Raw genomic sequence first — 25,757 nt, forward strand, 5'->3', positions numbered from 1 at the left:
AGTTTTGCCACCTTTACACTTCAACTCCCAGGAATCATTGGTTGAGGGTTGCTCCCTGGTTAGAGTTACATCTCCCCCCACACTTTGCAGCCCGCTATGGGAACAGGCAGAGCAGGCTCCAGCAGCCAGAGAAAGCCTTCAGGCAGAGAGATGTAGGTTCTGCAGCTGGAAGTTGGGCAGGTGAACACGAAACAGGTAAGAGCAAGAGTTACGCATAGGCCAGAATCCAGGTAACAGCAACTGACTGATAAAGTGACATATATGTGTGTAATACAGCCCAGTACATGCATCTGAGAGAAACGCAGAGGAGGTTTAGGACTCTGTGTGACACATTGAAACCCCTGTTTGCCTCTGTGGTACGTGATACTGTTGGGTATATGTCTTGGCACCCAAAGAGTAATATGGTGGACCTATATGAAGATCTGTTACCCAAAATAAAAATTTGGAGGAATCAAATAATTTCTCCAAATGTACAACTGGAAAGTCAGTACTGCTTGGAAAGTTCTAGCTGTGTGCAAAGCAGTCCGGTAAATGCATATCGTGGATTATTTTATTGAATCTTCACAAAATTCTATGAAATTGATACGGTTACTACTTCCGGTTTTTTAGGTGAGAAAGATGAGGCACAGAGAGATTAAGTCACTTGTCCAAGGCTACTGAGCTCAAGGAAATTAGAAATATTCTCATCTAACCTCTTCATTTTACTGATGCAGAAACTGCACCACACTGGGGTGGTGTCTTGTCCAGGTCACACCAATTGCCTTGGGTTGGGCTAGTACTTGAAACTAGGTACTGAAATCCCACCATACTCCTGCTCATCCCATTTAATCATATACTGACGTCTCACCTCCAGCTGTTCATGCGCAGCTGGGTGCATCAGGAGAGAAGTGTCTGGAAAAAGGCCACAAATGGTTTACCACGTACCTGCTTCCCTTCCATTGCTCCCTTCATCTCCTTGAATGTCGAGGTGAATTCTCCAATGAAGTCATGTTTGCCGTTGGAGTCCCAGTCCCATACTATGCACTACAAGAGAAGAGAAGCTATTATTACTATTTTAAATTAAGATGCATCCAGAGTATCTGAGGGCAGTGCAGACTTTACAAGAAAGAGCGGATGAAACACGCTTGGTCTGGAACAAAAGCACAGCAGTCTAGGACTGCCGCATGTGGGATGTAAGATTCCGTTAGTTTCTATAGTGATGCAGTAGTGACTAATAATTTGCATAATTGTCAGATAAGACCAGTAAGACCAAAAGGGAGATAAGTGACTTGCCGAAGAGACCATTTAGAGAATGAAACCTGGAATTTAAAAAAATATATATATTTTTATTGATTTCAGAGAGGAAGGGAGAGGGATAGAGAGTTAGAAACATCAATGATGAGCGTCAATGATCAGCTGCCTCCTGCACACTCCCTACTGGGGATGTACCCACAACCAAGGTTCATACCCTTGACGGGAATCGAACCTGGGACCCTTCAGTCCGCAGGCTGACGCTCTATCCACTGGGCCAAACCAGTTAGGGCATAGCAGGCTAATTTTTAAGTTGCTGATTTTGTATGGCCGTCGAATGATGTTATAAATATCCAAATGGCCCTTGGCAGATAAAAGGTCCCCACACCTGCTAGCAGATGGCCTCCCTGGTGTACGCCTAGAATCTGTGTCTATAGTTTCTACCATGTCAGCTTATGTTTAACGATATGAATGGGGTCATGTTAATCACACTTTCTTTTTCTATTTTTTTCTGAAAGCAAAAGAGCAATGTTAAGAAAAATGAGTAAGAAGGCAAAATGTGAGGTCTTTAACTGTATCCACATTTGAAATGGGTGGAACATGGTGACAGGTAAGTCACACTGCTAAATATCAGGTATCCATCACACTTAAGATGTTTACTTCTAACGAGAGGGCTCCCGCTAACAATGTTAAAGCTAAATCTGGGGCTCCCAGGCAGCACCGTGTAGAGTGGCTCAGGTGAGATCAGCAGCCATCCCTCTGCTTGGCCACATACACTTAGGTGAAGAGGAAGTTCCCCATTTTTTTTCTTTTTCTTTTCTTTTTTTTGGTTTTGTTTGTTAATCCTTTCCTAAGGATACTTTTCCATTGATTTTTCAGAGACTGGAAGGGAGAGGGAGAGATAGAGAGAGAAACATCGATGTGAGAGAGACCCATTGATTGGTTGCCTCCTGCACACACCCTGACCAGGGCTGGGGATTGAGCCTGCAACTGGGGTACGTGCTCTTGACCGGAATTAAAGCCGGGACCCTGCAGTCCATGGGCCAACGCTCTATCCACTGAGCCAAACCAGTGAGGGCCCCATTTTTTTCCAGGGTGGAGGCTGGACTAGGGTCTCAAGTACTTTAGATAATGCTTTTACATCGTAAACCAGTGATTTCCATCAGGGAAGTCCCAGACCTCAAATAAGATCAAGGGAGCAAAGGATGTTTTCCTTAGAATACTGAGATTGTAAGAGGCAGCCTGGTCCTTCCTCAGAACATACATCCCATTGGCCAGTCTTGCCTGGAAAACTCAAGCTATAAATCTTTTTTCTGATCCCGTGGGATGCCCCACAAACCTAAAATAAAAGAGGTCCAAAAGGAGACATAATTTCCCCCTGAATTTATTTCTGCTCATTTATTTTCTATCACAGTAAATTGTACCAACACCCGTCCTGTTGCTACAAAGAGAAAACTGGGCATCATTCCTGAGAGTCCTCTCTCCCCTCACACTCCCACACTGACTCCTGTGTGTTCTGTCTTCTAAATAAGGCCTAACTCCAGCTCTTCTCTCCATTTGCACTGCCCCTCCTCACCTGCATCAATACTCAACGCTCATTGCCTGCTTAAACCAAAATGTATATAGGTAATGGATTTTCCAAGGCCTTCCATGATCTTACTCCCTAAATATTCCAAAATTTGCCCTTTATAGTTCACACTACTGTATTGTAAGGTTCTCTAATATGTGGTTGGTTGGAATCAAAAGCATTTGCTAAGATTTTTTTTTTGAGGCATCTTAAAGAAAAACTAATTTCTCAGCTTTTGCTCTATCTTTAGCTGTGGAGGTTTTGGTAGATTATTTTGCTCACAAAATGTATTAATAAGCCCTTTAGTTTTGAAACAGAATGGATTAAAATAACTCAGAATGGAAGAGGCTATGACAAAAGGGGCTAAACTGCTCTGCTGAGTAAAGCAATGGTGAGGTTGAGCTTTCCCTTCGTAAGGAGAGACAGAGTGGGGCTCAGGGAGGGGGCTCAGGGGGGTAGGTTGGGAAGAACCTAGGGCATGATTCATCAGATGCTAAGGATGGGCCTACCATTGGACACGAGGGTGGTCGTGAGAGGCCGGTAAGGAGCTCCTGAAACTGCTAATTCTCAAGGTCCAGTTTTTACATATCTCTCCGTGACCCTTTCTACTTCCCCTCTGCCATTATCCCCGACACTCCCAGAGTGACCTGGAGAATAAAGGAGAGGGGCTGTGTCCATGTTTGGGGACAAGCACCCCAGGGAGCAGTCTGAGATAGCCCACGTGATGATTGAGAACTGGATGGGGAGCAGGACTATGGAGAAAGAGCTTGAGAGATGAGAACTAGGAATAGAACTCCCCAGACATATTGGGGAGGGTGGTCGACTTCTGCAGTCACATGGCATTAGAATTCAAGGTATCTTATTTAGATTTTAAAAGAAATTCTGACCCCAGAAAGTTGGAGAATAACAACATTCAATTAAAAATCATTACTTAGCCCTGGCTGGGTGGCTCAGTTGGTTGGAGCATTGTCCTGTACACCAAAGATTGCAGATTCTATTCCTGATCAGAATACATACCTAGGTTGTGGGCTCCATCCCCTTTCCAGGTGCATAAGGAAGGCAACCAATTGATGTTTCTCTCTCTCTCATTCTCTTCCTCTGTCAACATATCTTCAGGTGAGGATTAAAAAAAAATAATTACGTAATTGACACTAACTCTTTGGTCATTAAATGTTCACTCCACTGGTAGATGCTAAAAGCAAGCTATCAGTAGTAGCTTTTCTGTCAAGTAGTGAGGGCAATGCAGAGTCCCCAGGTGACCCATGAAGGACATATGTGTGTACAAGTCCCAAACTGCTGTTGTTACCAGCCACTGAGATTACTCTAAGCATAACCTAGTGAAGAAACATTTAAGTACTTAGAACACTGCCATATGAAAAGGTATTTCAATTTTTGACTCCAAGGGGGGGGGCATTTTCAAGAGGAATTTATAAAGAAGTAACAAAGAAAGCATTTACCAATATTTATAACTGTCTAAAAACAAAATAATCTGTGAAAGGCTGAATGTTTCATTTCTGGAAAGTTCAAATAGAAACGGCAGGACTACACGTAGTCGTAAAATGTAGTAGAGAAAGTTGAAAAGAGAATGTTACAGGGGATTCAGTGAGATGTTCATTGAACTTACTTCTAAGATGAATTATAATTGCACAGGTTGCAAAATAAAGTCAATGAAAAGCTTAGTTCCTTCTGGCTGAAATGTCAGACCATGCACGGTAGATTTGGTAGGAGAGGCGAGAGTGTCCTACCTCATTTATTCGAATGGACAGTGGAAGCAATCAATGACCCAGTCATTTGGAAAAATTGCTCAGGATATGCATGTGAACCTCACATAGGCAAACACTGTCTATTGATCTGCAGTGCTTAGAACCAGGTGTTCTTCTCTGTTTGCTAGTCCCTCCCTGCTAACCCTGACACATTTATTACCCGGAGCAAGAAACAAGAAAACTTGCTGGGCCTGGACATAGAAAAGAGGTGCGCTCTCCCCCAGGAGAGCACCCCGCTGCCTGTCAGCTTCCCCTCCCCTCCCCACACAGGCACTTATCTCCTAACCTCTAAGGGACCCCAGGAGACTTGCAACCAGGGGAGCAACGGGCAGCAGCAGGCCGTCCTGGGCTAACCCCTGAACCCGTCTCCAAGGCCCCCTTTTCTCTGACTCCCCAGTGAGCTAAAGCAGCCCAACCTGGGCTCTCCTTTTGCTTCTTCTATGCCCTTCCAAGTTTCCCTCTCCTACGTGTGTTTTTGCTGCAGGCAATAAATGCTTGCTTGCTTTGCAAAAAAAGAAAAAAGAGGAAAAGAAGGGTGGTTCCTGGGACTCTAAGGCTCACAGCTTTGCCTCGTAGTAAATACAGCCATGGAATGTCTGACAGGCACATCCTCACCCCTCTACCTTTGGGAAGGAGCAAATAAGAAGGTGAAGGGGACAGAAGCAAATACATAAAAGGATGTGGATTGAGCAGTTCAGATTGTTGGTTACAGAACAGCCACAGAGATGTGAAGTACAGCATAGGAAATATAGTCAATAATATTGTAATAACTATGTATGGGGACAGGTGGGTACGTGAAATATTGGGGGGAACAGTCTATAAAGTACATGATTGTCTACCATTCTGTGGTACACCTGGAACTAATACAGGATGATGTTGAATGTAAAGTGTAATTAAAAAATAAATAGAAGAAGGGTAGTGGAAGCAGCCTTCTTAACACACTCCTGCGTTGGGAAAGAGGATAGAAGTTCCCTCCTTTCAGCGAAGGGGTGTAACTCCTCCTGCCCCACTACCCACAGCAGAATATTGAAAAAGCAAGAGGGGATGGACACATACTCTGGTTTGTCACAAAATCTTAAGTGAAACCACGTCCTCCGTTCCTTTGCCCTTTCTTAGTTTTCCCATCATGCTTTAGTTACTGTTCCTCCTTCCATCTGCCAAGCACCGCAGTCAAGGTGTCTATAATGAGCTCTCTGGGGCAGAGGGAGTGACTCCGGAGCCGGAGGAAGAGCCAGGCTTGACAGCATCCGGTCCTGGCCTCCCAGGGGCAGGCACCGCCCCTGACATGGGCCTGCTCCTTCCATCGACTGGCATTTCTCACCGTGGCACTGGCAGAATTCTGTTTTGACCTTTCTCAGAAGGGATCCCCAAGGAAGGAAGACACAGCGGGGCAGAAAAATAAAAACACCGTCTTTCCCTCTCTCCCCACCAGGAAGCTGGCGGTCGCAGCTCTGAGGGGGCTGACAGAGGAACAGGTCTTGGTGAAAAGTAAACAGATGCGCTGCCCTGCAGAAACGCGGACACAGAGGCAGGTTCTCCGTGTGAATCGAGGAGGAGCCTTGACAGGCCTGCGGGGGATCGGAAGCTCAGAAGAACCTGCAAGCCGGAGAGCCTGCTTGAGTCCTTACGGCCTACAGTGCAGCGTAGGTATTCCGTCTGAACAGGTCGGAGCTCGACAGATGGTCTCATCAACTCCCTCCTTTTACAGAGAAGGAAACGGACGGCAGAGGATGCAGTGACTTCTGCAAGTTCACCGAGTGCAGGGCTGGGGCTAATATCCGGGTCTCCCGCCTCCCTACACTGCTAACCAAATACCAAATTGTAATAATGAAAACACACACACACACACACACACACACACTATGGCTGTACTTCCTAGCTATGTACTGCTCTGAGCACCTCGTATATATCAACTCAACTTATCCATCATTCCGCTCATTTTCCAGATGAGATAACTGAGGCACAGAGAGGTGAAGTACGTGTCCCAAGACCACACAGCTAACGCTAGGTATCTTTGAACTAGAAGCTGAATTTCATAGATTGTCTTACCTCATCAATGTGTTTATGGCTTTTAATCCTTTTAAGACAGTGGTTCTCAACCTTCTGGCCCTTTAAATACAGTTCCTCATGTTGTGACCCCAACCATAAAAGTATTTTCATTGCTCCTTCATAACTGTAATTTTGCTACTGTTATGAATCGTAATGTAAATGTCTGATATGCAGGATGGTCTTAGGCGACCCCTGTGAAAGGGTCGTTTGACAGCCAAAGGGGTTGCCAACCACAGGTTGAGAACCACTGCTTTAAGATAACACAGACTGACAATATTATTATTATTATTATTATTACCCTTTACTGGTAAGGTAATTGTCACTCAGCGGGGTCATTCACAGGCTTAGAGAGGTTAAGTGACTTTACTGGACACTTGGAAAGTGACCAAGATTCTGACTCAGTTTTCTTGGAAGGTTCCCAAGAATCTACCTTTGAAGCAAGCAACTGGCCAGTTTGGATGCATGTGGTCCCTAGATGTATTGAGAAGCATTGGACAGGAAATCCAGGAGTCTACGGTTTGTGACAATGGCGGCAATAATTACAATTAGAGTAATTATATCATGGCTCACACTGCCTTCTTCAAGTCAATAAGAAAGCCGACCACAGATAAAAAACAAAATTCAAGGGCCATGCTGGCTCCTAAACGACCATTCAATGCAGCGCTGCTCTGAGCAGGCAAACAAAATCCTAAAATGTTATGCTTATGAGTGTCGGGCTGCGAGATGCCCCGGAGGGAAGGGCACCACTTACGTTGGCTTTATCTTGCCAGCTCACACATCTCTGCTGGACCGCAGCCAAGCCCAGAGACTGTCCACAGTGAAGTGTGTCACTCCTGGAAGCTGTCTTTGGAGATTTATGGCTTCGTGAGACTTGGTTAGTTCAGATAAGCTTCAGAGGCTCCCAAACGCTTGTCCAAACCTTTTTAACTTCATACCTCGCTACTCTTTAGGAAGATGGAAACTCCTAAGGCTGAGTGGGCAGAGCGGAGAGGCCGGCTTTGACAGTGACATATGCCTCCGGCTTTCTACAAGAACTCTAGCTTCATGACCTGAGCCACTTACTCTGCATTGGTGCAACCTCTACCAAGCTGACAGCTGTAAGATCTATCTAGGAAGCTGACATTCCATTTGAGAATCTCCCATTTGATTTCTACGCCATATAGATCTGCTTTAACAGGTGTTGATATTTCCCCTGGAAACGTCAAGCTAAATTTAAAAAAAATTTAAATTCTTATTTGGTAAGGGGAGGAGGGGAAGACTTCCTAACCCAATTGAAAAAGGCGAATTCCAGTTGAATGATGAGCCCTGAGTAAGTGCCCTTTGACCGACTGAATAGGGGTGATATGCGCAGTGTGAGCTTTATTTAAGTCCTGCTGGTCAGAGGTCACAACTCCCCATGCTTTTTGTCCTGCCACTTCAGTTGTTTCTAAGAGCATTTGAACTATTTGTGTGTACCAGGCACCCATTGCCCAAGTTCTTTAAGCACATCTTATTTAATCCTCACAACAACCTACTAGGCAGGCATTGATCACACTTTGAAGAAAACTGAAGTTATAGTAGGTAACATTTCTGAGGCCATTTAGCTTAAAAATGGTAAGGTGGGGATCTGAACCTTGGTCTCATAGGAAAGAGTCTGTGATTTTCCATACACCATAATGTCTATTTATTCATCACTGAATGAACACTTACTGAGTATCTGCTCTGTTTTCTGTAAATTTCTGAGAGCACTGATTGCATTATAGCTAATACAGAATGCTATCTCACTATTGTTATGAGGTCAACTCACCCCAGCATTTACCAAGTCCGAGAGCACGCTATAGAATTTCTTGGTTGGATTGACTCTCTATAGGCAAGTCAGAGATACAAAGTACTTTAAAAGGAATGACATAATAAGACTAGCGGTGTAGAGAGATCACTCTGGCTGCTTAGTGGAGTATGAATGAACAGGAGAAACAGAAGTCCATTGAAGGCCTGTGACACGGGAAAGATTACAGCGGTATTAAGAAAGCGGAAATGATAGGTCTCAATCTCTAAGTAGATGTTAGGGTTGAGAAAGAAGAAGAAGAAATTGAGGATTATCCACCTAAGCTTCTGGCTTGGGTTATCCAATGTACCATTTGCCCAGACGGGAATCCCAGAAAGGAGAACCAAGGAGGGGAAGGGGTAGCTGGGAATTTGGCCATGCTGCTGGTTGAGTCCCACATTCCTGGCCTCTAACAAACACCACGATTCTCTGGACTCCTGACAGGTAATCATTGTTTCTTCTAGCAAAATGCCCGTGTCTCTGTTTCGAAATGAGTCGTGCTGCTTGTGGCTTATTGACTGCTATAATTTGATGCCTGAAGACAACCTTTCATTGGGTCCCTGAGGAGGAAAAGGCACGTGAAGATCAGGAAAAACACACAGATGACTCCATTTGTGTGGCTTAATGGGTCTGGAAACCACAGGCTGGCAACGTGGGACTCTCTGGCAGCCAGGAGGAAGTCTTGGCACAGCCAGGCAGCTCGATTGTTGTGTATTTCCAGCGTCAGCTCATTGACCTGCTTCTCTTGTTTAATTACTGCTTATGCAGCCATCATAGGAGTTCATGACTTGGAAGTTTTTTTAAAAAAAGGGGCAAAACAAATTCTAAAAACATGGAGAAATGAGCCACTCCTAACCAAGCACATGAAATGATCTGTGGAAAACAGTTTGTTGCTGCCATGTCCAAGCCAAGTCTGGGCGTTTAAATTGGACTAATCATCTATCCACAAGACAATGTGAAATAAACTCAGGTATTCTAGTCGGATTCACTAGACTGTTCGGGTTCCTCTTGCTTCATCACCGCCGTTGACTTTGGTCCGTGTGCTGCTCTAGCATCTATACTGTTTCTTTGGCTTGCTTGGGCATCTAGCTTCTCCTTTGAGCACAACAGGGCCTGCGATGCTCACTACTCGTTGGGGCCTAGAAGTCCTCGGGAATCTTCTCACTCACGCCTTCTTTTGGGGCAACTATCGCATCTGACCAGATCTGGATCCTGAGCCCCCATCCATTGGCTTTTGAATAAAGCCTCATGTAGACTTTACTCCAAGCACCCTTGAAAGCAGGCTTAGACTAATTCAATTCTTCTTGTTTTTTTGAAATTTCATTTAGCTATTTGTGATAGGGTCTCTGTCACTTGGCCTTTCTATGCAGACTCAGCCAGTCATGGTCCCTTTGAGGATCATTGAGTTATGAGGCATGTTCATTTAGTGTGAGAAAAGAGTTTGGAAGTTCCTGGATGATACAAAGAGAACCAAAATTTTTTACTAAGTGGTTAGTCTAAAATAGTTACTGAGTGAAAGTTGCCTAAGAGAATAGTTTCTTCTCTTCTAAACAATAGTAACTATAGACAGACTTTGAGTAGAACACTTTCATGCGAGATAGAAGGACTTGGTTCTATGAGCCAGCCAAATAGATATCCTATTCTTTCCATCTGGATGAAGTCAGAAACGCATTAGCAAGATGGACAAGCAGAGAGCTGAGATTGTGACAGTATTAAGCAGGACCACTGACCTGTCTTCTCAGGCTTATTACCCAAGTAATTGAACCTTTCTTCTTTTTCCATTTCTATCACTGGACAGACCAATAGCTTTATTTGTCTTTGAGGAGATGAAACAGAACTTCTTTACCTGGAAGTGTAAACCCATCCATACAATGATAGGAACAGCCCTTCTGTAACAGCCTCATCAATAACTACTTTGGGAGGCCAGCAAAAGTAGTGAAAACTATTAGAAACTTCTGGCTCTCATAACAGTCCATGTATTTTCAATGGTGTTTTTTAAATAAACGGAGCCAAGTTTCCATCTAAATTCCATTCTCTACATCAAAGCTATCATATAAAAGAGGAGACATAAAAAAACTTATTAATCCATATAGTAGCAAAGCATTTTAAAAGTTCATTCCACAGAGTACCAATTCTGCAGGAGGTTAATAGGCATTAATGAAAAATAAAGAAGGGCTGGATCCTCAAATACATTTGGGTTACCCTGGGATAATAGAAGTTAAACAGCTTTCTCTATTGTAGGGTTTGCCAGAGCCTTTGAAACGCCAACGTGCTGGGCACAGTTACTAGAGTGAGGCAAACCAGCAAGCAAGGGTACAAAATTTAAGGAAGCACTATTCTCAGAGCACTGCGAGTGAAGAATTTTTCCTTGCAGGAAGCTGAGAGTGAGTGCTTCCTTAAATTTTGCAACCAATACACCTGTTACCTTACCCTAGTCCAGCTCCTGTTAATGTGCACTGTGAATAATTTTCAAGATTAGGGTGTACTATACAGTGTTTCCCAATTTATATGGCCAAGGAACTTGTATGTGCATTGGTATATAGGTAAAATGTGTCATGAGATTAGCGTCTTGTGAAAAGGACTCTGAGAAGTAGATTTTTTCCACTCATTCAATAAATAGTTTTTGAGCATCTAGTATGGTACCAAATAATGGCAGGGCACTGGGGATATAAAAAGAAAGAGGAAATAGTCCCTTTCCTTAAAATGTTGACATTTAACCCTGGCCAGTATGCTCAGTGGTTAGAGTGTCAGCCCACGCACGTAAGGGTTGCAGGTTTTATCCCTGGTCCAGGTTGGGGCGCATGCGGAAGGGAACCAATCAATGTATCTCTCTCACATCGATATTTTCTCTCTCTTCCTCCTCCTCCCCTCTCCTCTCTCCCTTCCACTCTCTAAAAAAACCAAATCAGCCCTAACCGGTTTGGCTCAGTGGATAGAGTGTAGGCCTGCGGACTGAAAGGTCCCAGGTTCGATTCCGGTCAAGGGCATGTACCTTGTTTGCAGGTACATCCCCAGTAGTGGGTGTGCAGGGGGCAGCTGATCGATGTTTCTAACTCTCTATCCCTCTCCCTTCCTCTCTGTAAAAAATCAATAAAATATATTTAAAAAACAAAACAAAAAACACAAATCAATGGGGAAAATATCCTCAGGTGAGAACAACAACAACAAAAATGTTGAAATTTAGTGGGAAAAATTAGTCCAAGAATACAGTTTAGTAAGTGCCACACTAGAGGTGCTTCTAATGCAGAGTACTGTGGGATTGAACAGCATCTGACTCTAACTGGAGTTTGAGGAAAGCCAGCAAAGGATTTGCAGTGGGCCTGAGCAGGGAAGCTGAGTTTTGAAGAATAAATGCAATGAATCCTGGGATATGACAGGGTGACAAGTCTGCCAGGCAGAAGGAACAGCACGTGTGCGCTGTGTGTCCTGGGGTAGGAGAACCTGCGGTGCGTCTTCTGTGAAGGGGCCATGGAGGAAGACAGCTGTCCTTGCAATCGCTGTCTTTAAAGAAAGGGTATCCTGGGAGGTTCCTAAGAATGGAGCATGAAGAGCACGTGCATGGACACATGTATATAAACACCCTTCACAGACGAACGTGCAACCAGCAGGACAATCAACAGAACGAGGATGAAGACCAAACTCCTAGTCATGCCTATAGGGCCCCAAAAGTCTCTGCCCACTTTTCAAGCCTCATTTTCTCCCCGCCTGCTTCTCTCCCTCTCCCTCTCAGGGCTTCCACCACACAGACATTACTTCATAATCCTGCTTCTATCAGGGCCTCCACACATGCTGTTCCCTCTGTCTAGAATGTTTTTCTCAGTTTTTCTAGAAATTCTGTTCAAAAGTCAGGGTATCAGCTTAAATGTGCCTTCCTCAGGTAGTCAAACTTGATCTTGCTTGTTTTAAACTCTCTTCTTTCGTCAAACTTGATCTTGCTTGTTTTAAACTCTCTTCATTCCCTATACTTCATTGAATATCTTGGGTAATGTGTTTTCATATAATAATCCTTATAATGATTACCTGATGAATTTCTGTCTCCCCCATAAACTGTAAGTTAGCTCCAGGGACAGCAACCACTTCTGTTTCACTTACCATTTTATTCCAAACAGCTGGCACAGAACCTTGTGCACCGTAAGTATATTTGCTGAATGGCTATGTGCAGAGTTGATTAGCTCTCCAGTGTAGTGTGGGGTTGTTGCTGAAGGGGACCCGTTTCCTACCCATGTGACCAGTTACCACCAAGGGACTGTGACCTGTTTGCCCTCTGGGCTGAAGTGGATAAGAAGGGGCCGTGCTTTCTCCTCTCTCTCCCTATAGTACATTACCTGGAGTGAAGGATTTGAAGGCTTTATCAAATGGACACATGTATATAAACACCCTTTAAACACAGTTCCTCATGTTGTGACCCCAATCATAAAATTATTTTCATTGCTCCTTCATAACTGTAATGTTGCTACTGTTATGAATCATAATGTAAATATCTGATCTTCAGGATGGTCTTAGGCGATCTCTGTGAAAGGGTCGTTCGACCGCCAAAGGGGTTGTGACCCACAGGTTGAGAACCGCTGCTTTAGATGGAGCTACAAGGTGAGAAGATATGGATCCCTGAGTCACTGTATGGAGATTGTCCATGGAACACCCAGTTAGATTATCTATAGCTGATGGCTGAGAAATAAGCTTTCATTTTACTAAGCCACTGATAACTCAGTTTTAAAAAAATACATGTAAAAGAATAAATGGAAGATTAAAAAGCAGTCCAGGCATGATCAGAAGAGAGTTGGCTCTCTAGAGTACATCAGCCAAGGCTTTTAAACAACATTTAATAAAGAGGAGCCGGAACTTAATAGAAATCCTACTTTTATTTATGTTTGTTCAGATAAACTGTACAGTGAAATGAAGACAACCTTCACTCCAGACCATGGAGTTGATTATTCTCCCTTCATCCAGTTAATTTATGAGCCCCTGCTAGACTGTTACAGATGCCCTGGGCTGGACAAAAAAATACCTGACTTTCAGTAACAAGCTTCTCATGCTCAGAATGAGTGTCACTAGGTTAGCGTAACTCCTTTAAGAATGTTACTTCACCAAGATCTGATTTTGAGTGTGCAGTACATTATATGCGTGTAATCCTTCTATTAAACCAACTCCTCTTTGCCCTTTTTCTCTCTTCTTTCACAAATTTTTTTTGAGCACTAACCACGGCCCAGGTACTGTGCTAGTCACTGGCGATAAAATGATGAACAAGACAGTCATCACATCTGCCATCATGCAGCTTACAATCTAGCAGGAAAGACAAACAACTAACTAAGCAATTACAATGCAGGATGATAAGGGCTATTGTAGGGAGTGCCCAGGGTGCTATGGGAACACTGTGCAGGGCCAGTAGAGCAGATGCTATCAGTATGTTCCACCCATATCACCATTTTGGGGCACACCAACTCTTGATATCCTTTCACTCCCAACACCCAGCACATATGTCTTTGTTAGAGGACCATCACTAAGCTACCAGACTTCTTCGTGTGTGTGTGTGTGTGTGTGTGTGTGTAGTACTTGAAGTTTTGGGGGGCAGCCCTTAACCAGTGACTGGCATGCGGAAGTTTAAATGTTGTCCCTGAATGAGACAACTCTGAGATGTGACTACACAGTTTCCAGATATTCCTGGTAGGACTGAGCCAAATTTCCTACTTTCGAGACTGCTTGATATCTTATCCTTGTTTTGCCTCCTTCCCTTCACTATTCCCTCCTGCCCATCCCCCTATCAGTTATTCCTCCGAACACATTTACATGAATCCTTATTTCAGGGTTAGCTTCTAGAGGACCCAACCTATGACAGGCATCTAACCCAGTCCAGAAAGTCAGGAAAGACTCTTGAAAGATAAGCCACTGAAGGTGATGTCTGGTAGTCAACCAACTGTATGGGGAGTGGGTGGAAAAGAAAGAAATTATAGGACATCCAGGCATTTCTCCTGGAGAAGTTGTGATTGGGTACAAATCACTTTCCTGAATCCATCTTCATTTTCCCTTTTGGCAAATGTTATGGTGCGCTCACATCTTCCTTAAGCTCTATGTCAATGGTACAAAAATACCTGTTTCCTCATGATCAATATTTATCAGGGGATTTCTTTTTAAAACCACAAAACAAAATATATTTGTCCTCCCTCTATTGATGGATTCATTGCCTGTATCAGCCTGAATAATGCCTTGGCAAAAATGGGAGCGGGCTAGTCCATTAGACTTCATCATATAAATTATCCTTGATGGAGACGGTCCCTCTTCATCAATACTGATGTGGCTGTGTCATCAATTTAATAGCTGAATGCTAAGGACCATTAAACCTAGCACTGCTTGCCATACCATTATTTATAATAGTGCCCGAGAGTAACATGTAATTAATTCTGTGACTGATTGACAAAGGAAATTGCAGGGTAATTAATCATATTGTATAAACACTTGTCACTGGGCTACATGCGGGATGTGAAGGTTGACTTGTGATGTGTCAGCACTTCCCTGTCTCGATGGTTGTTCTGGGCTCCTGTGAGGGCCAACACTGAGAGGGACTTGATTTCAGATCCAGATTTAAAGCTGGTTGCTGCACCTTAACCTTTAACCTATGTCCTTTGGGGCGGGGTGTGGGGGGGGTGACACGATGCAGAATCTGCAGGTTCCCCTTTATCTGGAATGGCTTTCTCTTTTTAAGTCTCCCCCACTCATGATTTTTTCCCTTCGTTCACGAGTCTCTGTTTTTATTTAGTTTTCCTTTAAAACAAGCAATTTACACTCTTCTGTAATAGTTTCCTCTCCCCAAGGCTATGTTGTAACTTGCTCTCCTCTTTGAGCTGACCGGGAATGAGTGACCATGAACAAGGATAGTGGAGGCCAAGTTAGAGTTTTCCTCTCATGTATGACTGCTTTGTAAAGTTGACAGGTACCCAGAAGGGACGGCTTCTCTGCCCGTGATGGCTACTTGTGATTTCAGAAACTCCATCTCTGTGTGGTCAAGAGAAAGGCTGAGACCATGACTGATACTCTTTCCAGAGAAAAAGTTGGCTAATGGAAAGATATGACTCCAACACTAGTGTGAGTTACTTCTGTTCGTATACTGAGGCTAATATACGATACATTAACATGGCTGCCTGTAGAAATTGGACCCTGCGGTTAGGTGAGGTTTTCCCTGAAGTGTGGAGGCAATGTTTGAAATATTAGTCATAGAAGAAGAGTCAGGGTCTTGGAGTGGTAGAAGAGAGGGTTCTCTTAGGGCTAGACTAGGATGGCAAATACTAGGCACAGCTATTATCATTCATTTCCCCCACTATTCTCTGCCCATCCTCTTATCCTCCCCCTCTGTAGACATCACCAGTCAATCACTCTACTTTCCTCAGGGACTGGGATAAAACCTCTGAGTCCTCCTCAATCCAGCATCCCAGTCCGTACCTGTGTATTGTTCAAAGTTGGAATCTAAGATTAAAACTCATTTCCTATTGTCAGCCTCAAGTCTGCTGAGTCAGAATACGGTTATATCTAGTATATGATGATGGTAGGCTGAGTGCTTGGAGGGAGAGAACTCCCTGAATGTCTTATCCACCGGGGCAGGACTGCGAGCCTTGAAGAGGGAGCCATATCTTGTAAACCACATCATTTTCACTTAATATTACTCCCTGGGTTTATTTTCTCTTTGTTCTCACCTGTCTTTTGGGAACATTTGGTTTGAATGATTAGGCCTGTCAAGCTGGGCCCCGCAGTACCTGAGAAGAACTCTGTGTCCATGGCGGGGTCACAGTTAAGTGGAAGCTAGATTACCTTGAGATCAGAGTGCATTGGGACTGCTTATTAGTGAACACACCCAGGAAGCCCAGGTCTTACAGTTCAGCTGCTTTTCCTTTCCTTACTCTGAGATACTTCCTCCGACTGACAACCTTAGTGATCCCTTGTGCTATTTTATTTAAAAAAGCGGCTTTCATTTCTGTCACCTTGCCAAGACTATGAAAAACTTTATAGATGTAGCAAGAATTCATTCATAGAAATAACTATCTCATCTCTCTTCCTCCTACCTCTCCTTTTCACAAAGCCATGCATTTTCCATGGCAAGTCCTTCTGATTTTATGTGTCACTAAAGCCACATGATCAAATATGAAAGTCGCCTGATGACTCAGGACTCCAGCATCCCATGGATATGATGACGACGATGATGATTCTCCCAGCACAAGTTTCTAAGAAAGCCACGGGAACCTTGCCTTCTTCTCCTTCTGTCCTCACTTAGAAGCTTAGCTTTGAAGATGCTCTCTGGAGCTTTGATCTGAGAAGAGGTGAACAAACTGACAAACACGGACCTTGCAATATCTTATTCATATTTGCAAACAGTTACCTTGGCAAGCAGGTATGTGCTCTCTAAACCTAAGTACTTCTTGGACATGTGAGTCAAAAGAGAATTTGTAAGCAACCTGTATAGGCAGCTGCTTGTGGAGAATTTGGCATGACATGTAATCTAGTTCAGCTGAAAGATTTGGACATATAATCACCACTAAACAGACCATCATTCTCTCTGTCTCTTTGGTCATGTACAAATCATTCATTTGGCAGGTTTTTTGTAATTCCACTAATTAAGGGCATCCAATTGGTCTTTTTGGCCCTGACTCAGGATTCTACAAAATTTTTCTTCAAAGTCCAAACATCATCCCAAACAAAGCAAGGGGGGGAGGGGAGAATTAAGGTACACAATTTAAGTTTTACTTTTTAACTTAAAAGTTCTGTGAATTGACATTTGACCTGGTGGCTGGCCTGGCATTCGTTAGGACTCCTCCCCAGCCCAGCATAAAAAAACATGAATCCACTCATTCAAATGTGTGATTGTTGGGATTTCATTGGTTTAATACTCCAGGTTAGTTGGTAAGAGTGGATCAAAGGTAGAGAAAGGAAAGACAGAGAAGCTTACTCTGAAGGTATAGAATCCAGTCTGTACACTTCTATACTATTGTCTCAATGAGTATTTCATTCATTCAGCCAAATATAATGTCCCAAATACTATGCGCTCAGCAGACTGCCAGGGAAAATGCCATATACAAAGGGAGTTTAAAAACATGGTCACTTAAGGAACTTGCCATCTAGTAGGGAAGATAAACATATCTTGGAAGTAACCTAAAACCAGAGTGAAGTTGTGAGAAATTTATTAGGAACTGCAGAAAAGGTTTGAGTGAAAGCAAAGGAGAGGAGTGACCTTTTGTTTGACCTCACGAGACACAAGAACAGGGCTGGAATCTTAATTATCTTTGTAACTATTGCCAGGAAAAAACTAGGAGTTGAATAAATGCTTGATGAATGCAACTGAGAGAGAACATGGAACGTTTTCTGGAGGAAACATTAGTTTAGGTTGACAGAGAGGAAGTAAAAGGAAATGCTACGTAGGAAACTTAAGGAGCTTAGAAATAGTGTGTGTGTGGTGGGGTAGGGGGTAGATGAGGTTAGCATGCTGGAGCAGAAGGGAAGGACAGAGAATAATGAAAGAGAACCAATATACATTGATAGTATTCATCATTAGTTTGGGTTTCCTCCCCGATTTGACTCCTAGTTAGAAGTAACTACAGATAGAATTCTTCCATTCCCACTCAGAGGTAACTAGAGATATAATATAGCCTCTTGTTCCTAACCAAGCTATGGGGCTATGCATTGTTCTCATGGGAAATGAGGTCTTCATGGGATCTTCTGGACCTCACAAAAGTCTTAGACCGGTACTCTCAAACTTTAGTATGCAAAAGAATCTCTTTGGAAGTTTGTTAAAACACAGATTTCTGGGCTCCATCTGCAAAGTTTCTGACTCAGCAGGTTTGAGTCAAAGCAAGAAGATTGTACTTCTAACAAGTTCTCTGGCAATGCTGATATGTTAGTTCTATGACCATAGTTTAAGAACCACTGTCTTAGATAAATATACTGCTACCTTTCACTCATATTTAGGGCATTTCCAAAGACATTAGTTTCCTCAGAGCAACAAATTTGTAAAGAGTGTTTAGATCTCCAGCTTAGCACAAAAGGTCTGGTCACCTGGAATATATTTAATCAACTCAGTTCTAAAATAGATAACCACAGAAAACACCACCATGGCAATACTGCTAGTTAAATCAAACACAATCCTGAACCTGTGTGCTTCAGTTCCAACAGTTGATCTGTAGAAGTTACATGACCACTACATTTTGATAAATTAAATTGTATTTTAGCACATTAGGAACCCCACTAATTGAATGACCTTTAATCAAAGGATAATAGAGTAGCATAGAGTGAATCTTAAAATAATGAAATAGTGTATAAAGGAGTTTTTAAAAACTTTGTTTTTTTTTAAGTTGGAATTTATTTTTATATATCAGAGTTACTTATAGAGAAAGGATTGGCTTCACATAGGCATCTCAGCCTCTGTTATGGCACTGACTTTGAACCCTTTACTAAAGAACATCTGCTAGTCCCACAACCCTCTTCTGAGGGTTTCTTCCCACATAAGTTACTATAATGGTGCCTTACATCTGTGCTCCTTTGAAGTGAGCATCTTGTCTAAGGACAGCCAATCTGTAGGTTGGCCAGGAGTCTACGAGATGACCGAGTGTGGGAGTTTTGCTCATCTTGGAAATGGGAACTAACTGGACCGATCAGAACTTGAGACAAAGAAAAAGAATGAACCAATTGGTTTGGGGAATTATAGTTGAAGGACACAGCAAGAACACCTGAGTTGCCATAACAGCAGAACATTAGAATATATACTTGTGAACCCCTACTGCGTAGGAGGTTGACCAGATGACCCAGTCACTAGCACTGCTCTGAATTCTGAATGATTTATTCAGTTTTGAACTACATAATAAGTTCTGCAAGACTTGGTGGCTCAGCTGTTCCTGGAATTGTGGGACCGTAGCAAAATCCCATATCTCCCTTTTTTTTTTTTTCCTTCAGGTGAATTCTTATATAATTCACTCAAACCATAGGTCAGCAAAATTCCTTTTAATAAAAACAGCCAAACATAAACTCCCATGGAAATTCCCTAGTGATAGATTTGGCACATAGTTGATGCTTACTTTCCAATCTTCATTTCAGGTCTCTATTTGAAAAACTGGGATAGTATTTCTCTCCTCTCCCCTTCTGATCACTCCCAGTTGATTAGTAAGTTAAAATTTGCATGGCTTTGAATTCATCAGAGGTGAAGGCACATAAAAATCTAAGGAATTAAGGAACAGACAATACATAAAAGAGAAAAGAAGAGCGAGTCAGGGAGATTAGCCCTCACCACAAAGGAAGATGCAAAGCCTTTGATGAGCTGCATCTATAAATAATTACTTCTGTCAACCCCTGTAGGGCCCTGGTCCATTGGTTCAGGTCCACTAGGGATAATGAGGTTGAGGGACATGCTGCCAAGGAGCTCAACTGTAACATGAGCCAGGGAACCGTGTGCTTCAGAAAATCAGCCTGCACTTGTGTGATGCAGAATTGTAGAGTCTGAGTACTATTCTGATGAGTGGCTGGTATTCATAGATTCATTAAATGGGAACTTAACTTGCCATGCCTGTCTCAGGTTGGTCATAGAAATCATCTTAGGTTCATCTTAAGTTCAATGGCAATTTGAAGGTCATTCCATTCTGACTCTAATTTTAAGGATAACGAATCAGGAAACAGGTTGTAGGAGAATGAACATCACAATATTTATTCATGAAAGCATTGCTTTCAGAGTTTGCTTTACTTGCTGTTAGCTCAGAGACAATAAAAACGTTCTCTTGCTCACCTATTCAATCACTTATTTTTTTTTTATTATTTTTTATTTTTTTTATTAGTTAAGGTGTTACAAATGTTTCCTTATCCCCCCCCCCCATTAACCCTCAACCTCCCCCCGCACACACACTCATGCTCCCATCCATTGGTTTGGCTTATATACATGTATACAAGTCCTTCGGTTGATCTCTTCCCCTTACCCCCACCCTCCCCTACTTCCCTTCTGGGTTCAATCACTTATTTTGTGGGACCATTTATACCAGTAGTAAACAGCTCCACTGCTGTCACCTATCTTGTCTTATTTGATTCTCTCAACAACCCTATGAGATGGGTAGAGGCATCGTTTCCATTTTACAAAGAGGATATGCTCAGAGAGGCTACGCTACTTTTTGGAGACCCAGATCCTCTGATTTCTGATCCAGCTGCCTTTCCGACAAATAATATCCTTGAAAAAACTTTTTAAACTAAAATTTTAAACAGAAGTGCTGGTCTTTATCATAACCCTCACCTTCATCCCCATGCCACGTTCTCTGGACTAGAGCAAAAACGTCTTCTTTGTATCTTTGGTTCTCAGCACAACACTCCACAATTACAGGATGCAATTACAAATTAAGTGAGACTCTCCACTGGATTATAAACAGGGTCCTTTGGAATGGGGGCACCTTTTCTTGATTTCCAACAAACTATCATTTTCTCCAGAGGCTTCTGTTTATCACCAACATTAACCCCCTTTCCGCCAAACTATTCATTCATTCGGCATTTTCTTGGCAACTACTATGTGCCAGACACTGTGTTAAAGCTTAAAGATACAAAAATAACAATGAATGCTGCATGTTCCCCCAGAAGCTTAGAATGTAGTATGTGTAGTGAAGTGAGGTGCTGAGCAGAGGGGTGGGGGAGGAGAGAGGCAAACATACCAACAGTTCATAATAGAATTGAGCACTTGCTATGAGAAAGATGAGAAGAAAGTTTTAAGTCAGCATGAGGGGTCAGAGAAGGCATTTTAGAGGAGATGGTACTCATGCTGAGAACCACCCCTCTGCAAGGACCACCTGCCCTTTTGAATCTACAGGAGAGCTTTTGGTGTAAGGGGAAAAGGCTTCTTTCTATTACCATCCTCTGCTTTCCCAAAGAAGGAGGACTTTGTGACAAAAAGGGAGGATCAGAAAAGAATAACAATAAAGCATGAATGACATCTTTGCCTAAAGTTATATCAAGCTAGAACACAGCCTATCTTAAAGCTATCTTATCTACTGATCTATTTATAGAGAAGAAAACTGATTTCCCCCCACAGCTGTCACAAAGATGGGCAGCCTTTAATTGGGAAGACTTAAGCCCAAGTCTCCTGAGCAAACCTCCCCCACCCATATGTTTTCCTTTACATTACAAACAGGCTCTTCTGTCTGCTTTCTGTGCATACCGACAGGCCAACAGAGACATGGTTTGGCTTCATATTGTCCTGATACCGTTCAGTTGTATACCAGTGTGGGAGGATGAGCTTCCCTTTGGACTTGTTTTAGTAAAAAAGAGACATTGGTCTCACATAAATATAGACAAGGCCTGTCAAATAGGATTTGAAGAAGCACCCACCTAAGATTCCTCTGCTCCTAAAATATTCACCTCTCAGAGGCTAGAGCATTCGCCAGTAGCATGCAGCACATGGCATGTGACATGCATTCCTGAGGTTGACCGGCTGCAGGGAGACACTAGATCTTGCAAGTAGCCCCTGTCTGGGGCCTGCTGGGTAGTAAAATTGTCATGCTTATTTATCTTGTGGAATAAAAGTCAAACAGTCTCTGGAGGCGCGTCCTAGAACTATGGTTGACACAGCTGTGGGGGAAAATTAGTTTGTTTGTTTTTTTTTTCCTGCAGCTGGGTGATGTGAAGAAAGGAACACCTTTGTGGACAATTTCTTGTGAATGAGAGGAAGCTATGTGGCAGGGAGAACTCTGAAAGCGCATACAGTGGGGCCTTGACTTACGAGTTTAATTCGTCCCGAGACCGAGCTCCTTAAGGAGCTCGTTAACTCAAATTACTCTGTCAACTCAAAGCAAAAAATCGGCCGAGAGACAGCTGGTATCTCAAAAAACTCGTTAAGTCGGGACACTCGTAAGTCAAGGCCCCACTGTATAATTACATGATGAACTTGACACTGGGTAGGTAGGGAAGATCCTGGCAGAGAGACTAACCAATTGCTACTTGTCAGTCTATGACAGTTGCAAAGTCAGTCAACACGCCCCAGCTGTGGAAAACACAATATGGCAGGTACTGGGGGGAGAAGTGTGAAGGGCAGAAAGAGAAGATAATTCATGACTATTTAACTCTGGGCTCTGTATACAGTGCAATGCACACATAATCCTATTAAATTCTCCAAACGACTTATGAATTTTTGATTGGATAGGTTCCAGGAAGCTAAGTGACATGACCAAGTTCACCAGCTTGAAAAATAAAAGTGCACCTGATTTCCAAGGCCAGCTTATTTCATCCAGTCCAAGCATGTCAAACTCAGCTGCATACCTTCGCTTATTTGGCCCATGTTAGCCTTTGAGTTTGACATGCTTGATCTAGCCAGTCTTGCCTAACTGTACCAAATAATAAGAAGCACTTGGGGGTGTTTATTATACATGTAGATTCCAAGGCCCCTGGCAAGACTTAGAATCAGAACGTCTACATGAGGTATCCAGGTATCTTCATTTTTAATATGCACCCTAGGTAGTTGCTAGGATCAGGCCATTTGCGGAAACCCTGTAATGTATCATGTTGCCTTGACAAGTGGTATGAGGTTGAAAAAGAAAGGGGAGGAAGTAGGGAGAGATTAAGAAGATAGAATTGATAGTCTTGACTGTGATTGCAGGAAAGCAAAGCCATTAATCCCTGATCAGCCTTTCCTGTTCAAAATTCTGTGGGCTATAAACCCCTGTCTTGTAACAAAATCCTTCTCTAACCAGGGCAAAAGGAGTGAATGGCCATTCCACCATGTTCCTTTGGGGGAGCACCCCAGGAGAGCTTCGACCAGAGCATGCAGCACACAGGTGTACTAACCTGGGTGCATAATGTGTTGGAGATGATTCGCATCATATTCATAGGTGGAAAGAAATGTAAACAGGTTTCCGGAAGAGCAACCAACTATCCTTTCTCTGTTTTCAGAACACAAAAGTTACTTTGTTTGGATGACCTTAAAATGATGATGATGATTATGATGTATTGCAAGAAAATGACTTAAAGAGAAAGTTTCTTGGAGCAAGAAATTATTTCAAAAATTTTAAAGGTTTTTAAATTGAAAAATGTGTGTTTGGGCAAATCCTTTTCCTTTTAGCACAGTGGGCCATTTTTCTTTAGTTACTCAACACCTGTGGGCCAGATAAATGCTAATTTTTTGGCCTTTAGTGAAGATACCACCTATGGTAGGTAGACCAATGGTTCCTCAAAGATAGCCACATCCTAATTCCTGTGAATATGTAACTTTACATGGCGAAAGGGACTTTGCAGGTGTGATTAAGTTAAGGATCTGGAGATCGGACGATTATCTTGGAATATCCAGGTGGGATCTCACTTCAGTTGGTATTACTGAAATTTTGCTAGGGCTGAGCTAACTGTGTTCAAGCAGAAATGATGGTTGTTTACAGAGTTACAGAGTCACCTCATACCCCAAGTATCTTAAGAGAGCCTTTCCTGCTTTATCACCATGAGACATAGTCACTTTTCTTCCTTTCCTACTTAGGCTCCTTCTTAATCATTTAAAAATGCCTCATAATTGCAGTGGCTATTGGTGTCCAGGATGACATATGCACCAAGGAAAGTGGCCCTCCAAGTTCTCAAAGCCACAAGATGTGGGAGGCCAGAGCAGGACTGGGTTTTGTAGCTGCAAAGAGAGGGACCCTCTGCTTAAGCTTGTTACCTGGCATCTGAAGTTGCACTTCTTGTGCATGGAAGTACATAAAGATGCTCACGAAACACTGTCTTTAGCTTCTAGTCTCATCCTGTGCAAACAGGCTTCTAGTCCAGTTCAAGAAGCCAGACCAAGAGAAATGTGGCTTCATCCATCTATGGCTTGTTATATCTACCCTGCCAAGATTATGAGTGATAAACCAAGTATTAGGCCTTTTTCTCCCCCTGTACCTTACCAGGATATATATATATCTCCTCTCAGTTCCTTTCTTCTTCCATCCAAACAAAAGTTGGCACTGGTTGGAGGGACAAAAAAAAAATCTCTTCTGAGAATTTGAGCTAAATCTGGTGTTTAATTCAGGGCCATGATCTGAAATCACACCACCAGAGCAGTCAAAAAAGCCCCAAGCAGAGAATTTAATTTTAAAAAGTCTCAAATTGGTCATTCCCCAAGTGAGTGCAAGAAACATATGTAAACCTTTCTGAAAGAACTCAGCTTGTACCCGTGTTGTCCAATATGGTAGCCACTAGCCACAGGTGGCTATTTAAATTTATAAGAATGAAAATTAAATAAAATTAAACATTTACTTCTTCAGTTGCATCAGCCACATTTCAAGAACTCAAGAGCTACAGTTCAAGAACTCAAGAGTTATATGTGCTAAGTGAAGTAAGCCAAACTGAGACAGACAGATATCACATGATCTCACTTATTTGTGGAATCTTAATGAACAAAATTAATTGGCCAACAAAATAAGACCTGAAGCAGGGAGGCATGGAACAGACTGACATACCTTGATGTGGTGCTGGGGGATGAGAAGAGATAAACCAAAGAACTTATATACTTATATGCATAGCCCATGGATCATGGGCAATAGGGTAGTGAAGATCGGGGGAGGGAGGGTAGAAGCAGGGAGAAAGGGGGAAGGAAATGGAAGATATCTGTAATACTATCAACAATAACAAATATATTTTAAAAAGAAGAAGAAAAAAGGAGCCATATGTGGCTAGTTGTGACCATATTGGACAGAACAGATACAGAACATTCCCATTATCGCAGAGTGTTCCTTTGGGCAGTGCTGACCAGCAACAACAGTAACATGCCATTGATTGACAGCATGATGTGGCCTGGTTTCCAAGACATAAAAATCTGAGCAAAATCTGTAGCTGTAATAAATGTAATAAAATACAGTAGATACAGAAGCAGGGAGATGAATTAAAACCTGTCTTTGAGGACTTGGCAGATGGAGAAAGAAGCTGCCTGAGAATCGCTTGGGAATGAGGCAGGGCATCTAGAAGTTCTAAATCATGGAGAATTCCTCTGTAGCCTTCTGCGCTCAAGAGCTTACTGTGTGTGACTAAGTGGGGAATTAGCACAAAATCTCATTACTTGGGTGACCTTCCAGGGCTCCTAGTTCTGCAGAAATTAGAATTGAATGCAGAATGACATGTTTTTGAATATCTTTTTCCCCCATAATATGACTACCTTTGACCTTTTGAAATTAAATTCATTTTTATAAAGCTGCTGTGCAATCATTAGAGTAATGTAATCATTTTCTGAGTCCCAAGAGAAGACAGTATCAGTGGGAAATTCCAGACTAGAAGGTTTTAAAGAGTGAATTTCCACAGCTCTAGAGTTTTCTGAATCTGCATTCTTTGACGTATCTCACGGAGGGTTTTTGGCTTGGATTGAGAGTTTGGAGTATAGGAGTTTTGTGTAGGG

At 42.6% G+C, this 25,757-nt stretch overlaps 1 protein-coding gene across 5 annotated transcripts in view; it reads right to left on the reverse strand.

The window, feature by feature from the left end:
- The window catches only part of CPNE4 (copine 4), a 347,198-nt gene that overhangs the window by 41,245 nt on the left and 280,196 nt on the right, over positions 1-25,757 (reverse strand). For all 5 annotated transcript variants that reach the window (XM_015568113.1, XM_006770195.2, XM_006770197.2 and 2 more), the window contains one exon: positions 925-1,023. In XM_015568113.1, coding sequence (XP_015423599.1) covers positions 925-1,023 — 99 coding nt within the window. The remainder of the gene's footprint in view (positions 1-924; positions 1,024-25,757) is intronic.

The sequence above is a fragment of the Myotis davidii genome, unplaced genomic scaffold (assembly GCF_000327345.1).
Source record: "Myotis davidii unplaced genomic scaffold, ASM32734v1 scaffold962, whole genome shotgun sequence".
Classification (NCBI taxonomy): Eukaryota; Metazoa; Chordata; class Mammalia; order Chiroptera; family Vespertilionidae; genus Myotis; species Myotis davidii.